The 20,069-nt window shown below is 41.0% G+C and overlaps 1 protein-coding gene across 8 annotated transcripts in view; it reads right to left on the bottom strand.

The window, feature by feature from the left end:
- The window catches only part of ADAMTS12 (ADAM metallopeptidase with thrombospondin type 1 motif 12), a 384,678-nt gene that overhangs the window by 92,342 nt on the left and 272,267 nt on the right, over positions 1-20,069 (bottom strand). For 6 of the 8 annotated variants that reach the window (XM_055554960.1, XM_055554962.1, XM_055554961.1 and 3 more), the window contains 2 exons: positions 17,881-18,125; positions 16,092-16,230 (listed from right to left, as the gene is read on the bottom strand). In XM_055554960.1, coding sequence (XP_055410935.1) covers positions 16,092-16,230; positions 17,881-18,125 — 384 coding nt within the window. Of the gene's footprint in view, positions 1-8,614; positions 12,002-16,091; positions 16,231-17,880; positions 18,126-20,069 lie in introns of those variants that run through there. The other 2 variants (XM_055554967.1, XR_008704937.1) reach the window with 2 other exon arrangements.

Below are 20,069 nucleotides of genomic sequence, written 5' to 3'. Positions count from 1 at the left end.
GCAGAAGCTGATGCTATGGATTGCTGTGGCTTCCAATTAGATTTGGGAAATGGAGACACTATTTCTTTGGATAACTGCTCCTCCTTTTACTTCTTTAGGCCTAGGATGGTAGCTTTGTTCCCTCCATCCTCTACTATTAATGGATGGACAGAGGTAATGAATCACTTTTCTTGGCTTCCCTAAGCCCTACGCACACCTTTGAAAGTAGTCAAGGTATTCTGTTTGGGTGTGCAGGGCACCCTGACTGATAACGTCTCCATTGTAATAAAAAACTCAAACCATTAATTATGAGTGGCATAGTCATTAATCAACTCTGTAAACCAACTGCTGAAACAACAGAATCTTTCTTGACATAGGATATTGTAATACCTCTTTGTGGAGGGGGTCAGAATCAGTCATTATTTTAAGAGTAGTGATCATGATGTAACACTGCAAATGCAGAAAGTGTAACAGATTAGGTTCAATCTATGTGACCCTGACCTTTTCCTGTAATTCAAAAAAGAAAAATGATGTTGGCTTTTAAATCTGGCTTGCCTTTTGACCCTTTAACTTACACACTGAACACAGCCCACAAAGAAATTCCAAGTAATTAAGGTACCAATCAATATGTTGGCCCAGAACTAAGTTAACTGATTATCTATAAGTATTTACTTGAAAAGGGCAGTAAGTGGAAATCAATCACATTCTAAATAGATGAGAATCAAACCCAAAGTTTTATAGAGGAATCTGAGTCACTGTCTCCACATATAGCAATGAGAATGTCACCGTGAAGCTGTAAACATATAGGAAACTTTTTTAGACACTGGTAGTGAGCGGTTTGGAGAAAGCAATGGCACCCCACTCCAGTACTCTTGCCTGGAAAATCCCATGGACGGAGGAGCCTGGTAGGCTTCAGTCCATGGGGTCGCGGAGAGTCGGACTTGACTGAGCGACTTCCCTTTCACTTTTCACTTTCGTGCATTGGAGAAGGAAATGGCAACCCACTCCAGTGTTCTTGCCTGGAGAATCCCAGGGACGGGAGAGCCTGGTGGGCTGCCATCTATGGGGTCACACAGAGTTGGACACGACTGAAGTGAATTAGCAGCAGCAGCAGCAGCAGCAGTGAGTGGTTGGGGCTTTCTTGAGACTCAGAAGGTAAACAATTGACCTGTGATGTAAGAAACCTGGTTTGATAACTGGGTCAGGAAGATCCCCTGGAGAAGGGCATGGCAACACACTCCCATTTTCTTGCTGGAGAATTCTGTGGACAAAGGAGCCTGGTGCGCTACAGTCCACGAGGTTGCAAAGAGTTGGGCACAACTGAGTGACTAACACACAGTGAGAGATTAATTAAGAACTTTTACTTAAAAAAAATTGAGAACAGTGTGGAGATTCCTTTAAAAACTGGAAATAGAACTGCCTTATGACCCAGCAATCCCACTGCTGGGCATACACACTGAGGAAACCAGAATTGAAAGAGACACATGTACCCCAATGTTCATCGCAGCACTGTTTATAATAGCCAGGACATGGAAGCAACCTAGATGTCCATCAGCAGATGAATGGATAAGAAAGCTGTGGTACATATACACAATGGAGTATTACTCAGCCATTAAAAAGAATACATTTGAATCAGTTCTAATGAGGTGGATGAAACTGGAGCCTATTATACAGAATGAAACAAGCCAGAAAGCAAAAACACCAATACAGTATACTAATGCATATATATGGAATTTAGAAAGATGGTAACAATAAACCCTGTATGCAAGACAGCAAAAGAGACACAGATGTATAGAACAGTCTTTTTGACTCTGTGGGAGAGGGAGAGGGTGGGATGATTTGGGAGAATGGCATTGAAATATGTATAATATCATATATGAAACAAGCCGCCAGTCCAGGTTTGATGCACGATACTGGATGCTTGGAGCTGGTGCAATGGGATGACCCAGAGAGATGGTATGGGGAGGGGGGAGGGAGGAGGGTTCGGGATGGGGAACACATGTATGCCTGTGGCAGATTCATTTCGCTATATGGCAAAACCAATAAAATATTGTAAAGTTAAAAAATAAAATAAAATTAATTAAAAAAAATTATCTTCATATACCCTTGAACCTGATCATCTTGAGTGAAAATTATCCCTTGATATAAAGAACAAGTTTCTTATGTACAAAACCAAAACAAAATTAAACAGGACAATACAGTTCATCATATTCTCAATTCAATATTGAGACTGTAAAATAAAGGGAGACTGTTATATGGTTAATTTAGCTCATACAAGATTTTTCTGACTGAAAAATTTAATTTATGAGGGGATAAACTGAAGACTTAGCTTATTGTAATGATCTGTGGCAGAAAATGTAAGATTTCCTATTATTTTAACTTAAGATCAAAGATACTCAAGCCCTGAATATTTCATCACAGCGTCTGAAAGAGATTCAAAGTACTGTATACCAAGTCTTTAAAATACTGACAAAGAACAAGATCTTTTTAAAAAAACAACCATTTGAGAGCAAGTTAAGCAGTACAAGTTAAATTTTACTCTAGCACAAAATTGATAATTCTCCTAAAACTGGACATAACCTTGAGTTTAATAATATGAGATGAAAACAAACACTGCCACAATTCTCTTAAATAAAGAGAAATAACATTTAACTTCATAGAAGATGGGAAGAATAGGAATTATATAACCATATGTCTTGTTGGCAAGTCCATCTAAATCTATCAACTTTCAATTTCAGTTCCCAGTAAACATATATTTTGTATTTTCTGGCTCCTTGACGCCCTTCATCTCTGATTTCCTTGATCAGTGAATTCAGATCTGTCCTTCATAATGAAGGTTCAGTCAAGAAGAACTTGAATCCCATCACTGCAAGAGCTCAAACACATTGATGTGTGTGTGTGTCTTCAACAACTACAATGTCAACATTACCACCACCACCACTGGAATTAGAAATGGTTTTGAATCCTGCTTTTAACATGTATCAAATGATCCTGGGCAATCTTTCTAGCCTCTTCCAACCTCACTGTCCTCATCCTCATGTTGATGAGAGTATTGTATAAGGTTTCTGTGAGGATATAAATGATGCATACACTCTGATATATACATGATGTATCTAAGATGATGTCCCCTAAGTCCTGGCACAGTGCTTAATGCATGTTAGGTCCCTGAGAAAAGATTTTAACCTGAACGTGAAGCCTCTTTGTAACGCACTCACTAATCATGGAACATTATTTGCCTGCACAGCTCTGTTTTCTGAATGTTGTGAGGTCAGGGTTGGCTTCACACTCTGATACCAGGGAATAGAGCAAATCTAACTTATCCTGTCCTCAATACTTCAATAATGTAAGCTTCTTACTACAAACAGCGGGACCCTGATTTATACAATTGTTTCTCTAGCTCAAAAGGACATTGAAACTGACTTCAGTAAGTACAAATATTAATTGGATATCAACTAATGAGGTTTGATTTTATTATTATCCATTGCTGAAACCCACACTTGTCACAACACTGGTTAAGACTTAAGGCCAATAGTTTCCTCCTCCCTGAAATCCCAATGAACTGATTACATATACTGACTGTCATGGTCAGAAAGAAATTTTTAAAGAAATAAGTACATAAGATATGCTCAAATAGGAGCATTGCTGGTGCTTGAAGAATGCTTAATGGAATGAGATAGGATCCATCTTCAAAACTTAGGATCAGGAAGTACTCTTTCCTGCTTATAATTCCTCTTCTACACCTGCTATGTACACATCAGGCGAAGCACACGCTTAAAAAAGAGGCAGAGGCCAGAAACATCTCACAAAACTCACAGGTTAACAAGAAAGCAGTCAGCCAGCAATTTCAGGGCACACTGAGCAAAGCCAGCCTTCAGAGAAACCAACTGAGAAATCCCCAGAAAGTACATTATTAGGGAACCAAATTAAGGTCCTGGAAACAGGGGAGGGACTAATCTCTGCTGGCCGCATGTGATAAAAAAAAGGGATGGGATGCAATGAAGATGACCAGCAGAATACGAGAACATTAGATTAGCCTCCTTGGAAAGGATTCTGGTTAAAAGTTCCATATGTAGGGAACTTGGAAGTTGCCACTCTGTTGTAATGACAAGTAAAAAACCTGGACAGACTGAAAAACCAACTATTCTTGGGCATGTGAGAGGAAAGGGTATAGGTCAAACTATCTTCAAGACTTGAGACATAGACGAATAGAGGGAGTCACAGATTCCCAACTTCCCAAAGCAGAGACTCATAAGTGGACCACCATGGTAACCTGAATTTCACCAACTAAACATTAAGAAAAGAGTAGCTAAAGACCCTCTTGATGAAGGTGAAAGAGGACAGTGAAAAAGCTGGCTTAAAACTCAACATTCTAAAAACTAAGATCATGGCAGTCAGTCTTATCATTTCATGGCAAATAGATGGGAAAACAATGGAAACAGTGATGGACTTTATTTTCTTGGGCTCTAAAATCACTGCAGATGGTGGCTGCAGCTATGGAATTACAAGATGCTTGCTCCTTGGAAGAAAAGCTATGACAAACCTAGACAGCATATTAAAAAGCAGAGACACTACTTTGCCAATGAAAGCCATCTAGTCAAGGCTATGGTTTTTCCAGTGGTCATGTATGGATGTGAGAGTTGGACCATAAAGAAAGCTGAGCGCTGAAGAATTGATGCTTTTTAAACTGTGGCTTGAAGGAGACTCTTGAGAGTCCCTTGGACAGCAAGGAGATCAAACTGGTCGACACTAAAGGAAATCAATCCTGAATATTCATTGGAAGGACTGATGCTGAAGTTGAAGCTCCAATACTTTGGCCACCTGATGTGAAGAGCCAGCTCACTGGAAAAGACCCTGATGCTGGGAAGGATTGGGGGCAGGAGGAGAGGGGACAGCAGAGGACAGGACGGTTGGATGGCATCACCGACTCAGTGGACATGAGTTTGAGCAAGTTCTGGGAGATGGTGAAGGACAGGGAAGCCTGGCGTGCTGCAGTCCATGGGGTTGCAAAGAGTCGGACATGACTGAGGAATGAACAACAACAATGCCAGATACCAAACCACAGACCCAGGATAATGCCAAAAAACTACATCTAGGCATATCATTTTCAGATTATAGAAAATCAAAGACAAAGAAAGAATATTGTGAAACAAGTCAGAGGGAAAAACACCTTACTCACAGAGGCACAAAGAAAAAACTGCATAAGACTTCTCAGAAATCTCACAAGCAAGAGGAGAGTGGAGTGAAATACTAGAAGTGTTGAGAGAAAAAAACCAGGGCAACCTAGAATTGGGCACCCTGTGAAATCACCATTCAAAAGAGAAGCAGAAATACTTTTTCAGACAAACAAAGGTGGAAGGAATTTGTTGCCAGTAGACCTGTGGGAAAGAAATGTTAAGAAAGAAGGAAAGCATTAAAAATCAGAAACTTGGATCTATATTAAAAAAAGAAAAAGCATTAAAGAAGCAATAAATGAAGGTTAAATAAAAACTTGCATTTTTAAAATTCTGAGCTGATCTAACAGAAAAGTTTGTTAAAAATATTAATAATAATACCAACAATGTATTGACTATGATGCTTATGTGTATATGATACATATGTATATGGGCTTAGGTACATATACAAATGAAATGAATGACAGAAATGATGCAACAGACAAGAGGCAGTAGTAACTAGGATATTTTGTTATTACAAGGTATTCTTACTGCCTGTAAAGTGATATAGTGTTATTAATATTTGAAAGTGGACTTGGATTAGCTGTAAACATGTATTGCTAATTCTAGGGCAAACACTAAAAAAAAAATAGATTAGCTACTCTAGGCTAAGAGTTCTCACTAGTTCATTAGTAAAGGCAACTAGAAAGTTATCAGATCTCTACTGTGTACTACTAGTGGTTTATTTTATATATTTATGCATATGGTAAACTATATAATCCTTATTCCAGAGCATATATTTAAATCTGTCTCAATGAATCCTCCTATTATTTTTATGAAGTCCTACATATTGAAACATGTATATTTTGGTATTTTGGGGGGGTTAATATCTGGACTTGGTTGATCCAACTTGACAATTACAGAGGACAAGGGGATTCCCTGTTGGCTCAGATGGTAAAGAATCTGCCTGCAATGCAGGAGACGTGGGTTCTATCCCTGGGTCAGGAAGATCCCCTGAAGAAGGGAATGGCAACCCACTCCAGTATTCTTGCCTGGAGAATTCCATGGACAGAGGAGCCTGGTGGGCCCAGTCCATGGGGTTGCAAAGAGTTGGATACGACTGAGTGACTAACACTTTTATTCTTTTTTTAATCCTACTTGACAATTAACAGAGTACAAAGTCAGATGGAATAGCACCAGGATAAGTGCAATTTTACAAAGTCAACGAAGTATCTGACTCTGATTTTCTGTCTTCTAAGCATCACTATGGGCTTCCCAGGTGGCTCAGTGGTAAAGAATCTGCCTGCCAATGCAGGAGATGTGCGTTTGATCCCTGGGTAGAGAAAATCGCCTGGAGGAGGGAATGGGAACCCAGTCCACTATTCTTGTCTGCACTACTCTATGGACAAGGGAGCCTGGTGCTATAGTCCATGGGGTCGCAAAGAGCTGGACTGAACGACTTGAGCATGCACAATCACTATATGGTCACCTATCAGGATTAGAGAGAAATACATGCCCTAATGTATTATTCTCACCCTTTATCAAGGATATGTGGACATATCCCAAATGTATGATTATTTTGAGCCTTCATAGCAATACTGTCAGATAGACCCTGTAAGAACTAGTTTCAGTGACTGTAGGTATCTGTTCTACATGCATTTATTTCTAATGAACATGATCTAGTTTCTAAGGCAGTTTAGAACAGTTCTAGCAATCTCCAGGAGCTTCCCATGGTCTTTGGAATTGTATTTATCTTTTCCTATCAGAACATGATGTTTCTTAAACAAAGGGACAATGATTATACTCCAGAGAGAATTCAGCCAAGCCAGGTGATGTCCAGAGTGGGGCAGTGGGAAATGTTCCCCCTTTGGTGCAGGTCATCAGTGTACTTCTACACCTAAAAACACAGCATCGAGGAGACCATGGAGCACAGAACTGGCAGAGGTCACACTCTGAGGTGACGACTCACTGTCTCAGAGTGGTGCCACTGCTCTAAGTTTTACTAGATATAGGCAGTTTTGGTTAGAATGCATTACAACTAGAAGCTTCCTGCAGTACTGAGGTTAGAATAGGGCAAGACTATGGCTTTTACATTCTTACAAAAGTGAGCTTGAGGTTTTGCCAAAATATTTCTTTTTAGTAAGGAGTCCTGAAGCTTCCTAAAGGTCAACACAGCATCTGTGTCGCGCATTTCTGCAGCTGTTCCTTCACAGATAACTCATTGGTTATACTTTTCTGGTTGATCTTTTGATGGGTGACTGGGGTAAATTTTCTTCAACAAGCCTCTTGTAATGAATCGTAGTGCTCATTCTTCCATTCCCTTCCAACCCTTCCCAAGGGATAGCTCATCCTAAATTCTCCCAGAGTCACCCCAAAGTCACGCCCCACAGATAAAGCAGGAGTAAAATCAAATATGGCAGAGAGGATAGAAGAATGAACACAAACAGAAGGAGACGCTGTTTTTGTTATACTTTGAGTTCTCTTTCAAAAGTGGGCTGTGGGAAATAAGTGGGCTGGCTTTGATGATAGCCAACTAAATTTATAATATTCTCCTGCCAATTCTTCATACGGATTTCTGCTCTCAAACAAAGATAAAAATTTTAAATAGACTAAGGAAATAACATCTTAGTGGATTTTTTAAATCATAAACTTCATTTTAAGTAACTTGGTTACCTCAACTGTTAATAAAATAAAAGCAGAAAAAAAACAGGCTGCCTTTTTGCCAGATTTAATCAGAATGCTGTATCTACAATAGTCAACATAACTTGCTTCTTGTCCTTCACTCATTTCAACAAAAATTATTGCATTTTTTCCCTAACTATATTTTTTGGATTCTTCATTTTGTTCTTGTTCCTGGAGGCATGTTGGTTTAAATTCATCTTTGAAAAAAGAAGAAGGGGTATGTATATGGAGGCAAAACACTCTCTTGAAGCCAACAGATACAGAGTTGCTAGAAGAAGCTGACTGTACACACAAGTTGCCTGATTGGGAAGTGGAAGCCTCTTGATTTAGAGACGTGTGACAGCCTTTGGTGGATGGGCACAGGCAACGTCCCACCCGTCCTTTTTCTTTGGCAGGTCAAGACTGAGCCAGCAGATGCAGAGCTCTATCTTTCCCTTGGAACATATCATTTTGGTTCTCCTTCAAAGCCTTCTTCCAGATAAGAAGCCAATGACTGATTACATCTTAGTGAATTTATACTTTAGTAGCTCTCTGCTCCAAATAGACAAGAGTAATTCGTAGGTGTTGGAGAAGACTCCTGAGAGTTCCTTGGACTGCAAGGAGATAAAACCAGTCAACCCTAAAGGAAATCAACCCTGAATATTCATTGGAAGGACTGATGCTGAAGCTGAAACTCCAATCCTTAGGCCACCTGAGGGAAAGAGCCAACTGACTGGAAAAGACTCTGATCCTGGAAAAGATTGAAGGCAGGAGAACTATGAGGCAACAGAGGATGAGATGGTTGGATGGCATCACTGACTCAATGGACATGAGTTTGAGCAAACTCCAGGAGATAGTAAAGGACAGGGAAGCCTGGTGTGCTGCAGCCCATGGAGTTGCAAAGAGCTGGACATGACTTCACTGAACAAAAACAACAAATATGTAAAATTACTGGTGGTTCAGTAATATGCAAAATTATAAAAAGTATTCAATTATAACTATTTCAAAGGGAAAACCAAAATGTCACAATGCTTAAATGAAGGTAAAAATCCTGGCAAAAGGGTGAGCAGGACTTAAGTGAAGGGTCTGCCAGAAGCTGTTGTGGGTGGTGGCCATGTACTTGGCTCCAGTGAAGTCTGAGAGCTTTAACTGCTCCACATGAGGTGGGAAAGAGACCACCCTCACCACAAACTTCTTAGATCCTAACTCCTGAACTTCAGGCCTAGGAAGGTGGCAAAGTAAGGACTCAGCTTGTCACATAAACACTCCACCAAGCTGCCTGCTGTCTCTGTGATAATTCCTAATGTATTTTCAGCGTCACAAGGAGAGGCAATTCTGAACCACCTTAACAAGTACTGTCCTAAAATGAAGTCCCACAGGGTGGTCAGGAAAAAAGTGCCAAAACTAGGAAGAGTGGGTGCATGTAGAGAGTAAAGGGGAGGAAAAGGACAGGAAAGAGAAAAATAAAAAGAAACCAAAAGGGAGAGTTTTTCCATAAAGAAGGTTGAGCACTGAAGAGTTGAAGCTTTCAAATTGTGGTGCTGGGGAAGACTCTTGAGAGTACCTTGGACTGCAAGATCAAACTAGTCAATCCTAAAGGAAATCAACCCTGAATATTCACTGGAAGGACTGAAGCTGAAGCTCCAATACTTTGGTCACCTGATGAGAAGAGCTGACTCATTGGAAAAGACTCTGATGCTGGGGAAAATGAGGGCAGGAGAAGGAGGAGGTGACAGAGGATGAGATGGTTGGATGGCATCATTGACTCAAAGAACATGAGTTTGAGCAAGCTCTGGGAGACGGTGGAGGACAGAGAAGGCTGGTATGCTGCAGTCCATTGGGTTGCAAAGAATTTGACACAATGGTGACTTAACAACAAATAGGAAATCATGCTCAAATCAAGCCTATAAATTAGAATTCAAAGTCCATAAAGAAATATAATATCATTGAAAAAGCAAGAGAGTTCCAGAAAAACATCTATTTCTGCTTTATTGACTATGCCAAAGCCTTTGACTGTGTGGATCACAAGAAACTGTGGAAAATTCTGAAAGAGATGGGAATACCAGACCACTTGACCTGCCTCTTGAGAAATCTGTATGCAGGTCAGGAAGCAACAGTTAGAACTGGACATGGAACAACAGACTGGTTCCAAATAGGAAAAGGAGTCCGTCAAGGCTGTATATTGTCACCCTGCTTATTAGACTTCTATGCAGAGTACATCATGAGAAATGCTGGACTGGAAGAAACACAAGCTGGGATCAAGATTGCTGGGAGAAATATCAATAACCTCAGATATGCAGATGACACCACCCTTATGGCAGAAATTGAAGAAGAACTAAAGAGCCTCTTGATGAGTGTGAAAGAAGAGAGTGAGAAAGTTGGCTTAAACCTCAACATTCAGAAAACTAAGATCATGGCATCCTGTCCCATCACTTCATGGCAAATAGATGGGGAAACAGTGGAAACAGTGGCTGACTATTGTTTTGAGCTCCAAAATCACTGCAGATGGTGACTGCAGCTATGAAATTAAAAGACACTAACTCCTTGGAAGGAAAGTTATGACCAACCTAGACAGCATATTAAAAAGCAGAGACATTACTTTGCCAACAAAGGTCTGTCTAGTCAAGGCACTGGTTTTTCCAGTGGTCATGTATGGATGTAAGAGTTGAACTATAAAGAAAGCTGAGTGCAGAAGAATTGATGCTTTTAAACTGTGGTGTTGGAGAAGACTCTTGAGAGTCCCTTGGACTGCAAGGAGATCAAACCAGTCCATCCTAAAGGAAATCAGTCCTGAGTGTTCATTGGAAGGAATGAGGTTTAAGCTGAAACTCCAGTACTTTGGCCACCTCATGCGAAGAGCTGACTCATTTGAAAAGACCCTGATGCTGGGAAAGATTGAGGGCAGGAGGAGAAGGGGATGACAGAGGATGAGATGGCTGGATGGCATCACTGACTCAATGGACATGAGTTTGGGTGGACTCCAGGAGTTTGTGATGGACAGGGAGGCCTGGCGTGCTGCAGTTTATGGGGTCACAAAGAGTTGGACACAACTGAGTGACTGAACTGAACTGAAGGACAGTAAAATAATTACAACAAGAATTTACTCTGGATAAAATATGTTTGATAGGACAGTGCTATGGAATGAACATTTGTTGAACATATGACAATTCATATGTTGAAGCCCCCCCACACCAGTGTCATGGTATTTGCAGGTGGGGTAATGGGGAGGTAATTGGGTCATGAGGGTAAGGTCCTCATAACAGAAAAGACACCCTTATGTAAAGGAGAAGGGGCACAGGAGACCTTGCTCTCTCTGCCATGTAAGGATACAGTGAGAAGATAGCCATCAAGTCAGAAGATTCTCTGAGAACTAAATCTGTGAGCACCTTGACCTTGGAATTTCTAGCCTCCAGAACTGTGAGAAATGAAGCTTCCCAGTCTGTTGTGTTTTGTAATAGCAGTCCAAACTGAAAAATACAGCAATCTGACATATATTTTAAAATAAGCATGCTACTTGCTGCCTTTGGATATTTTCACTTGGACATCTCACACTCACTTTAACTGAATTCACATAATTATAAACTCCTCTTTAGAAATGTTTCTTGTCACATCTCTCTGCTTCAGTGAGTAAAACCACATTTAGCCAGTTATGCAGAGGGGAACACTGAAAGGAGAACATTTCAACCATCCCTCAGGCTCAAAAAACTCCTTACCAACAGATAAACTGAATCAACCAGTAAGTCCAGGCTAGTCCGCCTCCTAAATATCTCCACGTTTGTATAATTTTTCTACCTGTAACACCTTACTTTTATTTATTTACTTTTTTTAATTTTATTTTTAAATTTTACATAATTGTATTAGTTTTGCCAAATATAACTTTTTCTTTTTTATGGAGGTATAGCTGATTAACAAAAAATGTTGTGACAGTTTCAAGTAGACCACGAAGGGACCCAGCCATATATATACACTTATCTTTTCTCCCCCAAACCCCCAATGCCATCCAGGCTGCCACATAACATTGAGCAGAGTTCCATGTGCTACACAGCAGGGCCTTGTTGGTCATCCATTTTAAATATAGCAGTGTGTACCACCTTACTTTTAGTTCAAGCCACTAATATTACTTCCCCAGATGACTGCCAAGATCTTCTTTCTCTTTGCCATTCCTCTAGTGTTTCTCCCACATGGAAACAAAACATTGACTCTAGTTAACTCTGGGAGAAAGGAAAGAGAGTGGAATTAGAGAGTGCTCTTTAAGTATATTTTTGCACTTTTTTATTCTTTAAAAATGAAGATTGAAATAAACATGACATAATAATAAGATCTGATAAACTTGAGTCGTTGATATACAGGAGTTTGTTATGGCATTCTCCTTTTTTTGCTGGAATGTTTGAAATATTTTCAAGTGAAAAAGTGTAAAACTAGCAACCCTTTTACTATGGGAATCAATTTGATAATAAATTTCTTAATATTTGGTATATCTTACTTTTTGAACCCAGAAATTATATTTACAAATTAACATTTAATGAGATAATTCTTTACATGGGCCCAAAGATGCTCATTAGAGGGTAATGATCAATAAGGAACTGGCTAAGGGAATTTTGCTTTGTCTTGCTGCTGCTGCTTCTGCTGCTAAGTCGCTTCAGTCGTGTCCGACTCTGTGCGACCCCATAGACGGCAGCCCACCAGGCTCCCCTGTCCCTGGGATTCTCCAGGCAAGAACACTGGAGTGTGTTGCCATTTCCTTCTCCAATGCATGAAAGGGAAAAGTGAAAGTGAAGTCGCTCAGTCGTGTCCCACTCTTCGCGACCCCATGGTCTGCAGCCTACCAGGCTCTTCTGTCCATGGGATTTTCCAGGCAAGAGTACTGGAGTGGGGTGCCATTGCCTTCTCCAATTGTCTTGCTAGTGAAATATAATGTGTCCATAAAAATGATTGTTCTGGACACTAATAATACGTGGAAAATTACCTATGTTAGGATGTTAAATGAAAACGTGTGTGTGTGTGTACATAAATCCATCCGCATGCACCACTGTAAACATCTACTGGAGAAGGCAATGGCAACCCCTCCAGTGCTCTTGCCTGGAAAATCCCATGGGTGGAGGAGCCTGGCAGGCTACAGTTCACGGGGTTGCAAAGAGTTGGACATTACCGAGCAACTTCACTTTCTTTCACATAAAGATCTATGATGGGAAGCAAGAATATTGAAGGGCAATAAAGCAAAATACCAAAGTGCATATGTGTTAGGGTGTTGATTTAAAAAAAAAATTTTAATTAACGTATTTAAGTTAGTTTTACAATATATAAAATTTTAACCTGACATAAAAATACACCACCAAATGATTCAGTGTTTTGGGCATGCTTCCATCTTTATATTTAACAGTGAGTGTCCTGTGTAAATATTAGCATTTCATTCTCTATGTCTGAGAGTACGAAGGTGGATACACTGTCACTCTTCTCTGTCAGAACGAAGACAGCACAGTGCTATTTGAATAGATAGCAGAGGCTGAAATTCAGGTGAGCATGTGGACACTATGATCGCTGTGCTAAAGTTTAATAAGCAGAGTGACATTTGCCCAAGTTGGCCGAGGTGCAACTGAAGGATCAGGCTGTATCAAAATCAAAGGCCCTTCACTCTTGGTAAGGCTGTTGCATCTCATTGCTAACTGCAGATATATCTTTATGATTCTCACACCAATCAGCTATTTATATGGTATTTCCCCTGTTCTGAAATATCACACAAGTCACGCAAGGAGTCCAACCCATGCTGAAATAGCAGGAGGGGTTGGATGATGTTCTCTTCTTCTCTGAGGAGGCCCTGCTAAGGCAGGACTGGCTGAGTTTCTCTCTGTGGTGTCCTGGGACAAATGATTCAAACTTAAAGCTTAAAATCCCAGGATAGAGGAGCCTAGCAGGCTGTAGTCCATGGGGATGCAAAAGAGTGGGACACAACTTAGCAACTAAACAACAACAATCCTTGCACAGAAAAGAGAACAAAAGGGATGCAAAATTGAAAAAGTATTTGTTAACCACAATGAAGTCTCAATGACTTCATGTTCCTCACAACTGTTCCTCAGGAAAATATTTTCTTATTTTCTGCTTAAGTAGCTTTTGCTTCTCAGCGTGTCCAGCCCTCCTGGGCAGCAGGGGCAGGATCCTTGGCGGGAACAGCAGGACAGGCTCTTACGGATGCCCCTGAGGCTGCTGTCAGTGCACATTTGACCTGGACAGATTTCCAGAGGTTTGGGGTTTTTCAAAATGTCACGCACTTTGAAATGAACATATGACCTGTTATTTCTAAGGGTTGTGTGCTGTGTGCTCACTCATGTCCGACTCTTTGCGACCCCGTGGACCATAGTCCACCAGGCTCCTCTGTCCATGGGATTCTCCAGGCAAGGATACTGGAGGAGGTTGCCATTTCCTTCTCCATTCCAAAGGTTAGCTCTTGGTTTTCTATACTGAAGGAAGGAAAGAAAGAAATCAGTAATACTGAAGTTGTTTCACTGTCGCTGGATCTCTTTCCATGATTACCTCCTGGGGGGCAGGGGGTAGAAGGAGCAAGTGGACAAATGGAGCAAAGTACATGAGAGGAAGCCAGGGAGAAGGAGGCTGTATTCTCCTGGCTCCTTCATTCCATCACTTTGATTCTCTTTGCTGTATTGCTGATTCTGGCGTTTCAGCATATAGTCGTCCTTGTTTTATAGGCAGTAGTAACAATGCATACATGAATGCTAAGTCGCTTCAGTCGTGTCTGACTCTTTGCAACTCTGTAGCCTGCCAGTCTGTCCATGGGATTCTCCAGGAAAAAATACTGGAGTGGGTTGCTTTGCCCTCCTCCGGGGGATTTTCCTGATCCAGGGGTCAAAGCCGCTTCTCTTACGTTTCCTGCTTTGGAAGGCGGGTTCTTTACCACTATCGTTAGTTGCCCTCATTTTATAGGCAGTAGTAACAACAGAGGCATAAAATTCCAGAACAGACTTGGACAGTATCCAAAAGAAGAAAAGAGAGTTAGAGTTTACTATTAAAGTCCCCAAATGAGTGAAGAGCCCCAAGTACCAGAACAGCCCCAACTCCTGCCTTCAGAGACCTCGAGAGCCCATGTTCTACAAATGTCCATGTGCTCCTGTCCTGCTTCTAGCATCTGTCTGAAGTAGGACTGTGCCTACAGGGCTGAGGCCAATCAATGAAACCTAAGCAGAAGTGGTCTGCATCACTCCAGGCCAAGGCCATTATGAAGGGCCAGTCTGCCTCTTCAATTTCTCCCCTCCCAGCGGGGCAATTTCAGATGTCTCAGCTACAAGACAAAGCAGGGTCATCTGATCTATGTTTAGAATGGGATAAAAATAAACCTTCACTGTGTTCCTAAGATTTTGATTTGTTACCGCAGCAGAACCTGTGCTATCCTGACATACTTAACGGCAAGGAACCTCTCCAATGCTTGATTTTATGAGAGAAAACTATTATTCCTGTAGGTATGAAAAACTGATCAATTGGAGACAGAAAAAGACCATTGGGCTAGGAATCAGGAGAGCTGGTTATGGTCTGGATGTGGCCATAATTGAAAGGATGCCTCTGGTAGGTGGTTTGACTTCTGTGGTCCTCAACCAGAACAGTTATAAATCTTTATGTTTTGCTTTTTAAAAAGACACACAGGTTGTTGCTAAGCACCAGATTTGAGCTCCATGATGCCCCTGAGGGTTGGGATGAGGTGGGAGGTGGGAGGTGGGAGGTGGGAGGGAGGTTCAAGAGGGAGGGGACATGGGTATACCTATGACTGATTCATGTTGATATATGGCAGAAACCAAAAGAATACTGTAAAGCAATTATCCTCCAATTAAAAATAAATAAATAAGTAAATAAAAAGACATGTAGGGACTTCCCTAGCAGTCCAGTGGCTAAGACTCCAAGCTCCCAATGCAGGGAGCCTGGGTCCCACCCTTGGTCAGGGAACTAGATCCCACACGCTACAACTAAGAGTTAGCACAGCACAACTAAAGATCCCACATGCTGAAACGAAGACCTGGCAAAGCCAAATAAACAAATATGGAAAATAAATAAAAGACTTGTAACTCTTTATGTAAACAAAACGTTTCACGAGGATAGTATATAAAGCTGATTAAAAAAAAAAGAAAACTGCCTCTTTGTTTATACCATGTCTGACACATTTACTACTCATAGAAGCCCCTGGGCCATCTTTGTAGAACCCTGAAGACTCAGGGACATGAGTGCAAACTGCCGGCTTGAACTGTCTCCATGGCTTATTCTGAAGCTGACGTGGTTCATAGAGAGAGCATCTGTTCTCACCTGTTCCACATGTTACACTGCACTCTGTCCAGCGGCCATACTGCCAGAAGTACACCAGCTTCTCCACGTCATTGTCAAGGCCATCCTTCCGGATTGTATACTCATACTTGATACCAGGATTAGTCACCTGGAATAGAAGCTAAAGGGCAAGAGAGGGGTCATGCAAAACTCCGATGTGACCTTACACAGCAAATCACAGTCACGTAAAAAAATCCTGCCCAATGTCCACCACCTTAAAGTAGTCATGAAGGCATGCACTGGAACAATCGCCATTAAATAAGCACGTCTACTTCCACCTGTAAGTCTACATCTACATCTAATCTGCCCCAATCTATTATTGCTTGACTGAATTCCCATGGGAAATCTAATCATATGGGAATTATTCTGAGGGATTAACCAGAGTACCCTTTCCAACAATAGCTGGTAGGTCACTTTTTGCCCTTGCATACTTACTAACTTTGTGGTTATGGGTGATTTCCTTGATCTCCTTGTGCCTTACTTTCCTTATCAACAAGGTAAGGATAATCACAGCATGACTAAGGATTGTTGATGACAGCTAAATAAATAATCGTTATGTGATTAAATATGGTTGGATCTGTGCCAGGCATACAGTTAGCACTCAGTAAACACTAATTTGGTTGTTGTTTTTATTGCTTTATGATGCCCTCTTCTAGCTCTTAGGCTGATTTCTTTACAGCATATAATTCTGGGGTTAAAATGGTCATGGGTTTTAGCCAAAGCATAAAATTGTAATCAGAATTTGGGACCTTCTCCTCCTTTCCCTCTCCTGCAGGCAATCTACTTATCAGGTGTTTGAAATAGATTTATCTTACATTAGAGATGGTGGATTGGTTGCTCCATGGAATTATGGGTCCCCACATATAAAACTTTTTTCCCTGGTGGGCCTCTAAAATGTAAGGTCTCCTGACATTTATGGATCATGGCTGTCAAGCCTTGACTTCTAGCTTCTGTGAATGCTCTGATCTCTGGTTCTGAAATGACTTACCTCTAAATTCTGGATATAGTTAGATGTCACTATCTCTTGGGCCATTCGTAATCCCCAACCTTGCCTTGCCTCTGCTGGTATAATTATCCCACTCCTTTTCTATAGTTGTTTGCCAGTATGGTAGACAAATCACCTCTGCCTTTGAAGAGCACATCCTATATCTAAATATATTTCTCCTCCAAGGGTTTTAGAAAGTCCGATCTTTTGTCTGAGGACAAGCACATGAGAACACGTGAAAGAACCATGCCAGTTCATCACCACTGCTGGAAAGCTGTTTGAAAACTCATAACAGGCTGACATAGACTGCTGCTGTCATTTTCATATCCCAGGAAAAACTCATCCTGAAATAAATAGCCTGCATTGACCATATTGGAAACTGAACTCCATGGATGATCTTAGGGCCCCTGGCATTCCATCATGAGAGTGGCAGCAATTTTAGGCAATAAAGGATTTTCCCCCTTGTTCCTTGCTAAAAGGAGCTTTAAGGATTATTAATTAAGTCACTTCAGTCATGTCTGACTTTTTGTGAGCCTTTGGACTATAGCCTGCCAGGCCCCTCTCTCTATGTTGGTTCTCCAGGCAAAATCCTGGAGTGGGTTACCATGCCCTTTTCCAGGGGATCTTTCTAACCCAGGGATCGAACCTGCATCTCTTATGTCTCCTGCATTGGCACACAGGTTCTTTACCACTAGAGCCATATCCTCTAGCAAATACTTTGGAAAAGACAATTACAAAGATCCTAACGAGTGTAAATGTCAGCAGTTTCCTTCACTTCTGTGTTACCTGGATCCACACTGACTCATTGGTGGGACCCGTGGCCATCAGTTTCTCCAGGTCTCCTTTTCTGTCGTATTGAAAGATGGTCCCTGCCAGCTTGTAGTTCCCATTCCACTGGATAATAAATCCTCCATTGAGGTAATATTTTTCAGGGTCTTCACTCCTGATGGCCAGAAAGTTTCCAGCTCCTTCAACCTCCATTACTCGTATGTCCCTGGCTCCTTTTGGAATCAGTCCGATGTCAACATAACCTAAGGAGAAAAGAGATGCATGCAAGCTTAGCTGAACACGGTCTGTTTTCAACCCTTTATTCCTGCTTTTTCCAGCATCTCCACCATTTAGTGCCCTTGTCTTCCTGCTGGGTGGTTACTGAGACTGGCAGATGCACCAATCATGGGGAACTTTAAGGAGCTTGGCCATGAGTAGAAATCTCAGGAGCTTTGTGACTCAGTACATAATCAGTTTTATGATAGGAGAGGTGAAATAAATGCAGATCAGATTCTGAAGCTTTTGTGGTTGATCCAGCATTTATTTTTCTGTGATTTCCTATTGATAGTTCAAAATGTTACAGCCCCTAGCCAGCTTCCCATTTGCATTTCTGCTTCCCCATTTGTTGCTGCTATCAGATTAATCTTCCTGAACACTTGCAGTGGCTACATCTTTTGCCTTATCCTCATTGCCTGAAAATTAAAGACAGACGAGGAAATAATTTAATCATAGCTTAAATTCATTAAGAGAATTCTGTAGGGAATGTTGGATTGATTGCCACCTGGCACACTTGAATACAACTTATGATGAGAAACTCAGCTCTGAGCACAGCTTTTTGTATTGCTGGACAATTATATTCATTAAAAAGGTTTTTTTTTTCATATTTTCCTATGTTTTGATGAAATATAAACTTATGTTTTATTCTCATATGTTCTAATCCAACATTCTCAAAAAACAGAACATCCACTTAAAGACAATGATCAATTCTAGCTACAGTCTTACCCTCACTTATTGGTTATTATGGTAGGAGACCTAAAGGCGTGAAATGGAATTAAAACATGAAGGGTTTTTTCTCTTTGCCAGACTCTAAGCTAAGCCCTTTATGCATTCATCCTATTTATGCTTCTTAAGAACATAAGAAGCATATGTTCATCACCTCGTAGCTGTGATAGAAAGGAAAGACTCTGGGCAAGGCACTGGGAAAGGAGTACTGGGCATGGGAGTCAGACATCAGTTCTAGTTTCTGCATCACCACGAATAAGCTCCATGATGTCCAACAACTTATTCAACTGCTTTGAATGTCATCTGTAAAAGGAAGGAGCTTGAATGAGATGATGTCTGGCATCCTTCCGGGCGCTGATAATCAATTATTTTGCCCATTTCTAGGCTACAGTTTCTTTGTTCCTTTACTTTTTCCATATAAAACTTGATTTTAAGATCTTGATCATCCTGGTCATTTCCCACTGGAATTATCCTAGGTTTTATTCTGACTAACCAGCAAGCCCTCATCCCTGTCACCTAAAAGTGCCCTGATTGCTTTCTCTGTCTCAGACATTAACACAGCATAGAATCCTGGGCGTTAAAACCCACAATAGGCCAGCAGGAATGATTTACTCAGAAGCTGGGTACAGACCACAACTTCAGCTCTATTTTTCAAACTGGCAGCTGCCATCCAAAGGAACCAAAGTGTAGGGCATGAAGTACTTGATTAAATTGCACTAGGCCCTTACAAACTCACCTGAGACAGTTGGTCAAAACTACTAATTTACAACTAGCAGGGCAAAATATTTATCCCATGTAATTGAGGGTGATGCAATTGTTTAAAAAGCCATTGGAACACTGCTTCCTACATCCATAGCAGAGCTTCTCGTGGCAGAGCTCATGCAGAAAAGTCAACTGGCATTAAATAGTATGCTGTTGTTTAGTCGCTCAGTCGTGCCTAACTCTTTTGAGACCCTATGGATTGTAGCCCACCAGGCTCCTCTGTCCATGGGATTTCTCAGGCAAAAATACTGGGGTGGGTTGCCATTTCCTTCTCCAGGGGATCTTCCAGACCCAGGGCTTGAACCCATGTCTTCTGCATTAGCAAGTGGATTCTTTACCACTGAATCATCTGGAAAGCCCATTAAATAGTATGATAACCACCATATCCCTTGTCTTAAAACAAACAAAAAACCAAACAAAATAAAAAAGCTATGAGAAATAGA

The sequence above is a fragment of the Bubalus kerabau genome, chromosome 18 (genome assembly GCF_029407905.1).
Source record: "Bubalus kerabau isolate K-KA32 ecotype Philippines breed swamp buffalo chromosome 18, PCC_UOA_SB_1v2, whole genome shotgun sequence".
Lineage (NCBI taxonomy): Eukaryota > Metazoa > Chordata > Mammalia > Artiodactyla > Bovidae > Bubalus > Bubalus kerabau.
This window is presented reverse-complemented; position numbering and strand designations above follow the sequence as displayed.